Below are 15,182 nucleotides of genomic sequence, written 5' to 3' on the forward strand. Positions count from 1 at the left end.
TTTGGAATATGTGATAGCAGTGCTAAGATGCCTGGGGTATTCTGTGAACGAAATAAAGTCCAGTCTAGTACCCTCTCAGGACATGTGCTTTCTGGGTGTGAGACTGAATACAGCATCCCAGATGGCCTTTTTAACCCCGGACAAACAAGAGTGTCTATCCCTTTACTTCCATCAACTATCTCATCAGTCCGGGCTGACTGCAAGGACAGTCCTTCAAGCCTTAGGGTTCATGGCATCTTGTATTCTGGTGCTTCCCAATGCCAAACTGCATATGAGGAAGCTGCAATGGTATCTCAAAAATGTATGGACACAGCACTGCCAGGATCTGGACACTGTCATTCAAATAATACCTTGCATTCAAAAGGAATTTTTGTGGTGGGCTCAGGAATGTCACCTAAACAAGGGACTCTCTGTGACCCGGCCAGAGGCGAGTCAGATTTTAACGACAGATGCCTCAGACAAAGCTTGGGGAGCTCATCTAAATGGAAAGTGGATACAAGACAAGTGGCCTGCCAGACTGCAACATCTACATATCAACCTGAAGGAGATGTTAGCAGTCCAATTTGCATTAATAGCTTTCAAGGATTTACTTCCAGGGCAGGTGTTGATTCTAACAGACAACACAACTGTCATGTGGTCATCAACAAGCAAGGGGGAACGCATTCTTATCCTCTATGCAGGCAAGCAATGATTTTGTGGGAGACTGCTCTCAGTTTACAGCTCAATCTTCAGGCAAGGTTTCTGCCAGGAGCACAGAACTCCTTAGCAGATGTGTTGAGCAGACGAATTATGGATCCCCACGAGTGGAAATTGGATCCTCATGTATTTCAGAAATTGACAGTGTCATGGGGAACTCCAGACATAGATCTGTTCGCTTCTCCACTAAACCATCAGCTGCCACAGTTTTGCACAAAAAGGTTTCATCCCACAGCTTGGAGAGTGGATGCTCTTTCTTTCAATTGGAGCAATCTTCATGTGTATGCCTTTCCACCTCTGCCTCTCCTCCCAAAGGTACTTCTAAAGGTCAGACAGGACAAGCCAAGGATGATTTTAATAGCTCCAGATTGGCCTTGACAGCACTGGTACCCATTACTGAGAAGTCTAGTACGGAAGCCTCCATGGCCTTTGCCTTCGATTCCACACCTGTTGTCACAGGAGGACAGCCATTTGCTCAATGTCAAGCTTCACTCTCTGCACCTAACAGCCTGGCATATTCTGTTTTGAACCATAGTGGGCCTCCACGTCCTCAGCAAGCTTTGAATGTTATTTTGGAAGCTAGAAGGCCTAGTACAAGGAAAGTGTACGCAGATAAATGGAAGAGATTTTTATTTTGGAGTGCAGCAAAAGATTTTGATGTTTCTGAGCCTAATTTGAGTTTGGCTCTTCAATATCTTACTGAGTTACTGGACAAAGGTTTGTCTTTCTCTTCTATTTAGGTTCATGCTGCAGCAATTTCGGCTCACTATGATTGTGACCCACCATTGTTTTCTCATCCTTTGTTCAAGCAATTTCTTAGAGGGGCAAAGAATATAAGACCCCCACGAAAAGCTCCTACTCCTGCTTGGGATCTCAATTTTGTGTTGGAGAAACTCACTCTACAACCTTTTGAGCCTGCAGCTACTTCTGAGTTGAAATATTTATCATGGAAGACTGCTTTTTGTTGGCCATTACCTCTGCAAGAAGGGTTTCTGAATTGCAGGCCCTTATGGCGGTTGAGCCTTTCTTGATTTTCCATAAGGATAGGGTATCTTTACGTACTAATCCTTCCTTTATGCCTAAAGTGGTTTCTAGTGTGGCTTTAAACCAAACTATTCATTTGCCTACTTTTTATGCAAATCCCCAAAATAAGGGGGAAAAGATTTTGCACACTTTAGATGTACACAGGCAGTTACGATATTATTTGGATAGAACTAAAGGGTTCAGGCAGTCTCAGCAGTTGTTTGTTTCTTTTGCTTTGGGTTCTCAGGGCAAGCCTGTGTCAAAACAAACTATTTCTAAGTGGATTGGGTTTTGCATTGCTTTCTGTTATTCCCATCATGGCAAGGAGATTCCAGCTGGGATTAGGCCTCATTCCACTAGGGCTACTGCCACTTGACAGCCTTTTGAGGGAGTGGCAACCAAGGATATTTTGGAGGCAGCTACTTGGAGTTCAGTGCATACTTTCTCTAGGCATTATCACCTACCACTTTACTCTAAATCCAGGGCTGGTTTTGCCACTGCTGATGTCCTTCATGGATGCATCTGCAGTCATAACAACTGGGTTGTCCTGTCGTCAGGCAGCCCTTCAGTCGGCCGGATTCCAAAGTCCGGGTCCGGCTTCGGCTGATGTCGCACTTTACCCGACGTCATCTCTGTTGGTCTTCGGGTATAAAGGCATCAGCCGACGCCATTTTCCTCAGTCTTTCTTGCCGCGTGGCACCCGAAGCAGAAGCTGTTTGCAAGTGCCGGTTGGTCGGATCCAGAGATTACTTCTACCGAATACTACTTCGAAGACTTCTAAAGCTAAGTACCCCGTTGGGGACTCTTTCTTGCCTCAGCCGATGTCAGAAAAAGTTAATTGTTTAACCTGTGGGAAACAAATACCTCATAAAGATTTCCACTCTTATTGTCTGCCTTGTTTAGGCCCAGCCCACGACGTAGCAGCCTGTTCGGCCTGTGCTTCGTTCAACCGGAACGCTTAGGCGCCGGTCGGAGTTTGCTGAACAGTTTTTCGGTTCTGATTTTGCGTACATTATGCCGTCGGATCCTCCGACAACCCAATCTGCCAAAAAACGCAAAGATAAAGACCGACACTCGCGGTCCGCGGTTTCGGCTGAAACCATGGTTAAGCAAACTGCGAGTGTCTCGGTTTCGGCCGAAACCGAGAAAACTGATCAAAGTACAGCTGAATCTATCTCTACAACTGAGGCCCCTGCTACCACTCTTGAAACAGCCTCAGAAATTTTATCCACTACGGTGGTTGCCACTGACTTATCAGACACCATTCCCTTGGATGTCTCTACCCCAGCACGTGGTGCTGCTAGGCCTCCAGCAGCCATGTCCATTAAGGCCTTCGCCAGGGCTAAAGCAGCAAAGACTACTAAAACAGTGCCTGTTAAACCCCCTACAACCAGGCCACCCTCTAGTTCTCAAATGCTTACTCTGGCAGAAGATTTAATTTCATTAATTAGAGGATCTCAATCTCACCCAGACAGGGCCTCTCAGCCCCCAGAGAAGAGACCTAGGGCACAGCCCCCTGAGCCAGTGTCCTCTGATGAGTCTGCCGATGAATCAGACATAACTGATCAGCCAGAGGCTCCTTTCTCCAATTTTGAAGACTCTGGTGCTGAAGAATCCATTCCAGCTGCTTCCCCACCAGAAGAATTCTCCTTTGGGGAAACCTTACATGCCATGCGAGGGCAGTTCCAATGGCAGCAACAGGATTTTTCAGACTCCAGAAAAGACTTAGGACCTTTCTGCACCTTCCACAGCACAGGCCCTTAGCTATACCTCCTGTTCTCTCTGTGGTGGATGATGCTTTCAATGATGTCTGCTCCGCACCAGATTCTTTACCTCCAGCCCCTGCCAAACCAGACAGATTTTACAGGGTGCCAGACACTCATCACCACCTTTACAAGGCCCCACTTGCAGACCCCGAAACTATATCCCAGGGTCCCAAGGCAGTAGCCGACCATAGCAAAACCCTACTCCTTCAGAAAGGGAAGCAAGGTCATTAGACAGATGGGGCAAAAAGGTCTACACTTCAGCTACTCTCTCAGCTAGAGCGTTAAATTGTCAGTTTCACATGATATAATACCAAGAGTTTATGCTTGATCAGTTAACTAAAAAACTAACCACTGATGAATCTATTGATAAGAAATATGTATTAGAAATGGTAAATAACATACAACAGGTTAGTAACCATTCCTTAAAATGTGGCTATGATGCACTGGAGGCTTCATTTAGATCAGCCATGACTGGCACAGTGATAAGAAGGCATGCATGGCTAAAGGAGCAAGCTCTACCGGATCATGTTAAAGCTAAGTTGCTAGATGCTCCTATGGATAAGACAAGTTTGTTTGGTACACCTGCCCAGCAGGTTATGAAGAAAATGGAAGAAAAGGCAAAATCTGTTCAAACGGTTAAAGATTTCTTGCAGGTTCAGCCCCCAAGATTTAGCAGGAACTGGCCTGCCAAAAATTGGTCCTTTCCTGACTCCTCAAGATCTCAAAGGGGCAGGAATAGACGTTCCAGAGGCAGAAACCAATCCAGGGGAGGTGCCTACAGAGGACGACAGTGGCAAGGTAACAACAGAGGCACAGACACAACCTCTGCCACTACATCAACTCAACCACAGTGACTTAACCCTAAATCAGCCTACCAGGGAACAAATAGCAGCTCCTCTAGGCGGAAAATTAACCTTATTTTCAAAGAACTGGCACTATATAACAAAAGACAAGTGGATTTTACAAACCATAGATCAAGGTTACGGTTCCACTTCCACACTTTACCAGTCAAAAGAGGAATGCCAAATCTACCTCCAAATCAAAAGACAGAGGCTCTACAACAGATAATGCAGTTAGCAAACATGAGAGCTGTGGAAAAAGTGCCAACAGCAGAGCAAGGAAAGGGGTTCTACTCCAGACTATTCCTAGTTCCAAGAAAGGGAAAAAGTTGGAGACCAATTCTCGACCTGTCCGCCTTAAATACATACATCATTGTCCCAAAATTCAAAATGCTGACCCTACAGCAACTTCTTCCCATGCTGGGCAAGGAGTGTTGGCTGGTAACTCTAGATCTCAAGGAGGCATACCTGCACGTCCCCATTCGACCAATCTGCAGAAGATACCTCAGATTTCTTGCAGGATCAGAGCACTATCAATTCTCAGCATTGCCCTTTGGCTTATCTACTGCACCCAGAGTATTCACAAAATGCCTGGCATCAGTAATCGCCCATTGCAGACTACAGGGAATTCAAATTTACCCATACCTAGACGACTGCCTGCTACAAGGGGACAACAAAAGCAAGCTGACAACAGATTTACAAAGGGTCATTTACTTGCTGCAAGCACTGGGATACACAGTCAATCTACAAAAGTCAAGGCTGATACCATCCCAAACAAGGACTTTCTTGGGCGCGGAATTGGACACAGTAAAACAGATGGCATTCCTAACTACAGAAAAACAAATAGAACTTCCTCTTTACTTCTTGGCACTAACAAAACTGAACAAGTTAACAGCAAGAAAAGTACTGCAGGCCTTGGGCTTCATGGCATCATGCATAATCTTGGTTCCATTTGCCAGACTACATATGAGAAAACTACAGTGGTACCTAAAGAATTTATGGTCCCAACACAGACACAGCCTAGAAACAGAAATCCCATTAATTCCATGCTTAAAACAGGAGTTCCTATGGTGGGCTCAGGCATGCCAGTCAAACCCAGGGCTACCCTTTCGCAGATGTCAAGCAAGCCAGACCATCACAACAGACGCTTCAGACCTAGGATGGGGGCCCACATGCTGGACAAATGCGTGCAAGGATTGTGGACACAGGATCAACTTCACCTGCACATCAACCTAAAAGAAATGCTGGCAGTAAAACTGGCAATCCAAAAGTTCAGACCATTTCTCAAAGAGGGCCAGTTGATGATAAGGACAGACAACACCACAGTCATGTGGTACATCAACAAACAGGGAGGCACTCATTCATACCCTCTATGCAGAATGACTTTGGAGCTGTGGACCCTGGCACTCAGCTACAACATCCAGTTACAGGCAATATTTGTACCGGGAAAGGAGAATACTCTAGCAGACATATTAAGCAGAACCACATCGGATGCCCACGAATGGAAGCTGCACCCGGACATCTTCAAGACCATCTCAAAGAAATGGGGAATGCCTCAGATAGATCTATTTGCATCACCTACCAATCACCAGCTCAAAAAATTCTGCACAAGGACATTCCACCCACTAGCATGGAAAGTGGATTCGCTCTCCTTCAGCTGGAAAGGCCTAACAGCATATGCATTCCCACCTCTTCCCTTGATACACAAGGTATTACTAAAAATCAAGGAAGAACGTCCAAGGATAATCCTGATAGCTCCAAACTGGCCAAGACAACACTGGTACCCACTGCTGAGGAGCATGTCTCGGAACAATATGTGGCCAATACCCCTGATGCCTTTGATGTTAACTCAGAACAACTACAGCATCATACATCCAAACCTAAAAACGTTGCAACTGACTGCATGGAACATCACATAGCAGCAGCTAATCCAGAACTTTCACAAAGAGTTAGAGACATTATTCTTGAAGCACGCAGACCTTCAACAAGAAGAAACTATGCTGGAAAATGGAAAAGGTTTGTCATTTGGAGTACTGAAAGAGGAAAAGATGTGTCAAACATAGATATGCCTAACATTCTGGAGTACCTAGCGAACTTCTTCATTCAGGCCTGTCCTACTCCTCCATCAAGATACATGCATCAGCTATTTCAGCAGAATACAGCTTTGATCCACCTGTTTTTCTCACCCTTTGCTCAGGCAGTTCCTCAGAGGAATCAAGAATGTAAAACCTCCAAGGAAACCACCATTACCAGCTTGGGACCTAAACTTTGTGCTAGAAAAATTGACACTATCACCCTTTGAACCAGCAGCAACAGCAGACCTACAACACCTGTCATGGAAAACTGCTTTCCTACTGGCAATTACTTCAGCAAGGAGGGTTTCAGAACTACAGGCCTTAATGGCAGTGCAACCCTTCCTAATCTTCCACCAAGATAGAGTGTCTATGAGAACTAACCCTACATTTATGCCTAAGGTGGTATCCAGAGTGTCTTTAAACCAGGCAATCCACCTACCTACCTTCTTTCCCAACCCACAAAACAGAGGGAAAGAATATTGCATACCTTGGATGTACATAGACAGCTACGCTACTATTTGGACAGAACTAAAAGTAGCAGAAAGACTGACCAACTTTTTGTAGCCTATGCAACAGGAAGGGAAGGAAAAGCTATTTCCAATCAGACAATCTCCAAATGGATAGGAAATTGCATACGATTCTGTTACTCCTTCCATGGAAAACCAATTCCACAGAACATAAGACCTCATTCTACAAGGGCAACAGCCACTACCACAGCCTTCTTACGAGGAGTGGCAACCAAAGACATTATTGAGGCGGCTACTTGGACCTCCGTGCATACATTTGCCAAGCATTATAATTTGCCTCTATATTCCAGATCCCGAGCAGGGTTTGCCACTGCTGTACTGCAAGGGATCCTAAACACACCATAATCTAGTTTTATCCTCCTCCCTTGTTGGCTATGGTATTCTACCCAGTTGTTATGACTGCAGATGCATCCATGAAGGACATAGTACAGTTTTGTACCTACCATAAATGTAGATGTCCGAACTGGATAGCATCTGCAGTCAGGATTACTCCCTCCTTCCCTCTGTGGTACTCCTAGGGTGTTTACCCTCTTAATAGCTAGCTAGTGGGGGGAGTCTCTTATGGTGTATTTGTTTGTATATATGTACATACATGCTTACTTTTTGTTTACCTTCTATCCTTTTGGAAACATTGGCATTTATCCAAATTTTAGCCTTCCATGAGGGCAACTGGCATCTGGGGCAAGAAACACTGAGGAAAATGGCGTCGGCTGATGCCTTTATACCCGAAGACCAACAGAGATGACGTCGGGTGAAGTGCGACATCAGCCGAAGCCGGACCCGGACTTTGGAATCCGGCCGACTGAAGGGCTGCCTGACGACAGGACAACCCAGTTGTTATGACTGCAGATGCTATCCAGTTCGGACATCTACATTTATGGTAGGTACAAAACTGTACTTTTTGCAGGGCATTTTGGCAGCTCCTGCTTCCTTGTAGTTTGGCCATCCTCCCTTATCTCTGCTTTGGGATTCTACCCAAGTGTAAGGACTGCAGCAATGTGAGATGAAGAACATAGTACAGTTTTGTACCTACCATAAATGTAGATGTTCGAAGATCCACATTGCTGCAGTCCAATTTACCCTCCCTCCTTCCCCTCTGTAGTTAGAGGTGGTTGTGTAGGTTGGGTTGTAAATATTGTGTATATTGTATATATTGTACATATAACTAGTGCAGGGGTGGTTGGTTGTTTGTTTGCTGTCTTTTGGTTTTGACCTTTATGTTTAGGGTCTTCTGACATCTGGGGCAAGAAAAGACTGAGGATATGACGTCAGTCATGCGCATTTGTACCCTGACGTCCTGATGTCAGTCAAATGCGCCTTGACCGACGTCAGCCTTATACTTTGATATTCGGGCCGACCGAGGACAGCGGACTACCCAAGTGTAAGGACTGCAGCAATGTGGATCTTCGAACATCTACATTTATGGTAGGTACAAAACTGTACTTTACCTTCTGTTAGGCAGATATAGCAACTTGAAAGAATTACTTTGTGGAAATCATGTTCAGTTTGTCAATTTGGGTAGAGTTGGCATGTGCTCATGTGAAAATTGTAGCATTTGCAATAGGATCAGAAATCTTGATGGATGGAAAATTAATGGTTGATTTTATAGAGCTACAGAAGCTTTTCACTGTAATTCACAGGATGTGATTTGCATTATTGGCTGTGGCTGTCAAAAAGTGAAGTGGTACATTGGGCAAACTAAAAGGAAAATTAAGGTGAGGATTATGGAGCACTTGAGGGATGTTAGGAAAAGAAATGATTCAACATTTTGTTTCTGCCTATGGGGGATGTCATAAAAGTTTGTTTTTTAGTGTGTTAGCACGTCCATTTATGGAATTTGGGGTCAGTTTTAAGGATGAGTTGAACAAACTGGAGTGTAGGATGATTATAAATTTTAGGACACTGCAACCAAGGGGCATATGAACATTGACAGTAATCTTACTTTATAACACTTTGTAATATTTATGTTTTCCCCAACGTAGGGATAAAAAAAGTTCTAGAGAAAGTTTTTTTACTTGTTTAAGGAATATAAAATATGTAATAAATTATTAAAGAACAACTCTATTATATTAAATTATATTGTGTTAGGGTAAATTGTAATATTTTCAAGGGATATTGATTTTTAATATATGCAAGTGTTTCAAGTAGGTTTTGCCTCCTTTAAAGTAGTTAAAATATGTGAAGGTGCTTTATGTGATTGCCTTAATTGACTATCGTAATTGGTGGAAGAAAGTTTGTATAAATTGTGGGATGTGATGTGGTATTGTTATTCCTTGAAGACGAAATGCCGAGGCACCAGAATAAATTTAAACTAAAATTTTCATCCTTGACCTGTGCTTTTTAAAGCTGTGCTCTATTTGTGTTTTTGCCTTAAAATTTGTTGAGACCTGCAAATGTTGAGCTACGCCATGAGCAGAACATAGATTCCATGCCCTGATCTTTTCATTTTTGCAACCATAGGTCCCAATGTATAAACAGACTGTAAAATCTTAATTTCAGGGTTGCAGATGGAGTAGAAAACTATTCACCAGCAATGGTGGGCCGACACAGTGGAGCCCTTCCATGCTTCTTGGCATTCTGTTATAGTTGTGCACTTCAGCATGTTTTCAGCAGGTATATTTTCTTGCCATTACCTGTGTAATACATTGAACTCGACTTGAACAAACTTAATTTTGAGTGGCAGCCAAGAAAAGCAACACAGCACATTATGAGAATTTACTATGTCTTTAGTGTTCAGTTTAAGCTGTCATACGTGCTTGTTACTATGTTTTGACAAGTATGTGAAGAGTGCAGAGTGGAGCAGCACACAGACTTATCACTTTACTCCCATCTTGCCAACTCTTCCGGAAACCTGAATTCCATAAACTTGGCTGTTGACTTGGCCCTGCTGTGCTTCCATACATGGTTCAAGGTGAAATAGAGCAGTGGCCGGAAACTACTTAAAAGGAAAAAAGTTTGCAGTGAAATGGATTGGAATCTTGTGCCTACATGTAGGTGCTCCTGTTTTATCACTTGCCAGTCTACTCATATGGAATTACTTTTTAAACTAACTATTTTCTCCTTCATTTTGTATGTTTTCTCTTCGGTAGTGCTTTGGCAGGTAGTGAGTGAGAATTTTATTCTCTTGGCTTTTATTCATGTTTTGTATTGGTGAATGTACACACATGCTTTCTGCCTACAAGTGCATTTTCATGAAGAACATCTCAGTTGAAGTGAGTTGTTGGAACAGTTACAAGCAGTTCTAGATACTGCACAGTTTAACTATTGAAAAATCCAGTCTTTGCTTTTTTTTGGACACAGATGGTCTTTAGAAAGTATATCTGAAAGTTTTTTTTCCCCCCCTGGGGTTCTGAGGTAGTATTGTGCTATCTGCAACAAGAATTGAACAACGTTGCTTAAGTATGTTCACAACACATTTCCTAATATGTGCCTTTCTCTGTAGGCTCTAGGAATGTTGTTGTGGCATAAACATGATGTGGAGAAGTCACTAGCTGATCTGGCCAACTTCACTCCATTTCCAGATGAATGGACCTTGGAAGATAGGGTGCTATTTGAACAAGCTTTCAGCTTTCATGGAAAGTCCTTTCAAAGAATCCAGCAGATGGTAAGCCAGTAAAGATACTTTATCATTAGAGATGTGTTTAATAATCTGGGAAATGGCCTTTAGACTTTATTGCCTTTACCACTTATGAAACTTGATTTTTTTCCAAAAAAAGAGAAAGCATAAAGCTCACTTGCTCAGTGTAATTTCCTATCTCAAAGCAGAGTTGCTGATCTTCGAGTTTCACTGTTGCAGTCATCACGTTTGGGTTATCTGCCTGCAGGTAGCCCTCAGCCGGCCTGAATACCAGAGTCTTGGGTACTTCGTCAGATGTTGTCGATTCTTCCATGATATCAGGTCAGCAGGGGTATAAAACATGCAGCCGATGCCATTACATCAATCTTTCCTGCTGTGCAGTGCCCGACGCAGAAGCAGTTCGCAATTGCCAGTCGGCTGACTCCTGAAATTTTCGTTTTCGAGTTTCATAACCGAAGTCTTCAACTAAAGCTAAGTACCCCTTTGGGGAAACTTTTTCTTGATCCTTACCGATGTCAGTAAAAGTTAATAATTGCATTACTTGTGGAAAGCAAATACCTCATAAAGATTTTCATTCGTACTGTATTCCTTGCCCTAGGCCCTGACCATGACGTACCTTGCTGTCGGTTTTGTGCTTTATTTTTTTTATCAATTAACTTTTTATTAAGTTTGTAACACAGTAATAGAACAATACAGAGGAAAAGAGGAATAAATGCACAGTCTATGCATGAAAAATATTGTATACATAAGTAAATAAATGGCCTAAGCAGAAAACACAATAACAATATAAAAACCCAACTATGTACAATATTTACAGACTAAAAAGCTGTAATATAGAGAAAAGGTTAGAAGAATAAATGGAAATATAAGGGATAACAGTGGATCTCCAAATAAAACCCAAAAATAGGCAGATGCCATATGGTCAGAATTAAGCTGGAGGTAGAATTAATCACATAAAATTAAATCAAAAAGACAATTCCAGACTCTTTTAAGGTAGACTTTTTTCCTAGGTCCTTTGGTTATAAACTTGTGTGCTGAAATGTACTTCAAAGCCATCTCTTTGAAACCATTCCAACAAAGTTTGGTGCGGTCCAACCAGTTCTTCGTAATATACAATTTAGTAAGGGAGCAGAGAATAATAAGAACATGAAGTTTTAACTTGGGTAACTTCATGTTAGATATATGAAGTATCGCTGTTTCCCAATAGAGGGTGGATTTGTGGTATCCCATTTTCTCCAGGCGAACATTTAAGGAACACCAAAGTTTGTGGGTGTGTTTGCAGAACCAGAATATATGCAGAATATCCGCCTTTGGGAAAGAGCAACAAGTACAGGAAGGGGAATTTTTGGAGTCAAATTTGTTAAGCCTAGAAGGCGTAAAGTAGGAGTTATTATAGATCATCAATTGTGTGTAGATGAGTTTTTTGAAAGGGGATAACTCTAAAGTAGATTTTATGGCAGATATTTTTTTTTCTTCTGTAAACCGAATACCTTAGTTATCCCAGTAATCTGAAAAAAGGCATACCGAATTATGTAATATGGAATTTATGAGGGCATATGATCTGGATAGCATTTTCTCGGAACTTGAGATAGCAGATAAGACCTCGCAAAGTCTGGAGATATCCTGAGAATTGACTTTGGGATTTATAAATTTAGAAGAAATTAGTTCTCTTAATTGGCGTAAAATCGTTGTGTATTTATTATTGACTTTAAAAATTATTCGTAAATCAGAAAGGAATTTGTCTTTGTATTTAAAAAGATCCCAAACTAAGATACCTTTAATAAGTGGGAAATCAGAGAGATCAATCATCAAGTTAATTTTAAAATTGGGGTTGAGATGCAAAGGTTGAAGATACGGGAGAGTTTCTTCTAAGTTGATAGATTTTATCAGATTTTGAAATAGTCTGATTTTATGTTTTAGAGTACAGGATAGGTTATATTTGTTAATAGCAGGTAGGGAAAGAAATGGGAGAGATTTAGGATTAATTTTGTTGATGACAATGTGCTGATACAATATTTTCATCCATAAAGGGGACGAGTTATAGGTATCTGGGTTAAGTTTTGAGATAGATAAAATTCTATTTGCACAAATAATCATGTAATAGAGGTGAATGTTTGGCAAGTTTAAGCCACCTTTAGACTTAGGGTAAGAAAGTTTGGAATAAGATATTCTAACTGACTTAGGAAACCAAATAAATTTGGCTAATTCTTTATTTATCTTGGAGAACAGGGTGTTTGGAATAGTAAGATATGAGGCATAAAATTGGTAGAGAAGTCTGGGCAAAACATTCATTTTCACAATCGCGGCTTTTGATAACAGGGATAGTTTTAATAGTTTCCATCTGTGGAGGTCTTGGAGAATTTTGGACCAGGTTTTTAGAAAGTTATTTTGAAGCATAGAGGCTTGATTATGTTCAAAATGTATGCCCAGATACTTGAGGTTGAAAGTTGTACCAAAAGAAGAATCAGGAAAATAATTAGTTTTGTGGTTTGTTGGATTAATAGGGAAAATATGTGATTTCTTATGATTAATCTGATAATCAGAGGCCTTAGAGAATGTCAGTAGTTTTTATAATTTTACACAGATCTGTGTTAGGGTATTGAAAGTATAGGTTAAGATAGTCAGCAAATGCAGAAAACATTATATTAGTATTTAGAATTTTAGGGATTGTATGATGAGTGTTTTGAGCAAGATATAGGAAAAGTGGTTCGATGAAGATATTAAAAAGAAATGGGGATAAAGGGCATCCTTGTCTCGTCCCATTTGTAATCTTAATTGGGTTAGATATGCTTTTATTAGCATATATGAAAGTGGAGGATTTTTCGTAAAGTACCTTAATCATATCAGAGAAGGCTTTAGGTATACCAAAGTGAGTTAATGTTAGGAACAGAAAGTCCCAATTTACTCTGTCAAAAGCTTTTGAGGCATCTAGTGTTAAGGCATAAATCGGGTTTCTGTCTTTTTGTAAGGTGGAGTAAAGAATCTAGGGTTAAAGTATTATCCCAGGTGTGTCTGTGACTCATAAAGCCTGCCTGGTCTGAAGAGATTATAAAGGGCATAATGTTTTTAAGTCTGTTGGCTAATATACCAGATAAAATCTTTGTCAACATTTATTAAAGAGATGGGTCTGTAGTTGTGGGGATCAGTTTTGTGTTTGTTTTTTAAAATCAGGATGGTTTTCGAAGTATTCCAATGTAAATCCGAGATCCCATTTTTTATAATAAAATTGAATATCTTTAAAAGAATAGGAGAAATTGTCGAGTTAAAAACTTTAAAGAAATTGGTGGTGAACCCGTCAGGGCCTGGGGATTTATCTAATTTAAGATTAGTAATGACCTGTTGGATCTCTTCAAGCTCCAATGGAGCAGACAACATGGACTTTTGATTTTCATTTAAGGAGGGGAATCTAATAGTGTTTAGAAAGTTTACCGTGTGCGGATTAGAGGATTTCGCAATCTTATTACGGTAAACAGAGTAAAGAGAATGAAATAGCTGTAATATTTCCGAGTCAGATTTATAAATTTTATTTTGGTATTGTAACATAGAAATTCTAGGGGAATATTGACTTGTTTTTATAATTCTAGCAAGGGTCTTAGATGGAATTTGTGCCCATTCTGAGTACGTAGCAATAAGTTTTTGTTCTTGCAGAGAATAATTCTGTTGGTGTAGCTCTAATAGATCTTTGTGGGTATCATTTAACAGTTTGTCTAAAGCAGGATCTGGGTTTAGCCTCTGTTGCTTTTCCAAAGTAGAAAGTTTTAGGGTTAGATTAAGCTCCTTTACTTTATTAATCTTTTTGTAGAATGAAGCCTTGCTTATCAAGAAACCTCTCAATTTGGCTTTGCAAGCCGCCCATTGGATATCCATTGGTATATTTAAGTATTCAAGATTGGTATCCAAGTCTAATAATATCTCATTCGTTTCTTGAATTATGTCACTGTTATGTAATAAGTTATTGTTTAGAGTCCAGTTACTGTATAAAGAATTTAAAGGTTTCCTTGAAGTGAATGTAATATTAAGAGAAATTTTTGCATGGTCAGAAAGAAATCTAGGATATACGGAGAACTTTAAATTAAAGTTTGATAGGGATTCAGAGATTAAGAAGTCCAAACGTGATCAAGTGTTGTAACACTTCGAATAATATGTGTAAATTTTTTCTTTAGTTGAGAACTCACTAAAAGATATTATGTCTGTAAGGTTGAAGTCAGATATTAATTCTCCAAGAGCTATGGAGGCTTGGAGATTATAAGATGAGGATTTACTTGTACGGTCTAACATAGGGTCTAGGACTGCATTCCAATCACCGCCTACAATAACTTGGTAGTTTTGAAATGTGTAAATAATATTGTACATCTCCATTATGAAGACTTGTTGCTGTGAACAAGGCCCATAAATATTTAAAAAAATAACTGGTTTGGCAGAGTTCGGAAGATTGGATGTGAAATAACACCATCTGCCATTTTTGTCTGAATTTACCTCATTTATTATCCCCTGGAATTCTTTCTTTATTAGGATGGCAACACCCTTAGAGTTAGAACTATCTCCAGCAGCAATAATAGTTCTTATCCATTTCCTTTTAATTTCTTTCATCCAATCTTCTTTGAGCATATGTGTTTCCTGCAAAAAACAGATATTTGCTTGAGATTTAAACAATAGATGTAGTAGGAGACATTTCTTAG

The 15,182-nt window shown here is 40.7% G+C and overlaps 1 protein-coding gene across 1 annotated transcript in view; it reads left to right on the forward strand.

Moving 5' to 3' along the window:
* The first annotated feature begins 10,372 nt into the window (after nt 1-10,372).
* Nucleotides 10,373-15,182, forward strand: part of LOC122805455 (REST corepressor 2-like) — an 858,342-nt gene continuing 853,532 nt past the window's right edge. Inside the window, exon 1 of the mRNA XM_044075623.1 lies at nt 10,373-10,530. Coding sequence (XP_043931558.1) covers nt 10,378-10,530 — 153 coding nt within the window. The 5' untranslated portion in view covers nt 10,373-10,377. The remainder of the gene's footprint in view (nt 10,531-15,182) is intronic.

Source organism: Protopterus annectens, chromosome 6.part1 (assembly GCF_019279795.1).
Source record: "Protopterus annectens isolate FY-2018-M chromosome 6.part1, PAN1.0, whole genome shotgun sequence".
Taxonomy (NCBI): Eukaryota; Metazoa; Chordata; order Ceratodontiformes; family Protopteridae; genus Protopterus; species Protopterus annectens.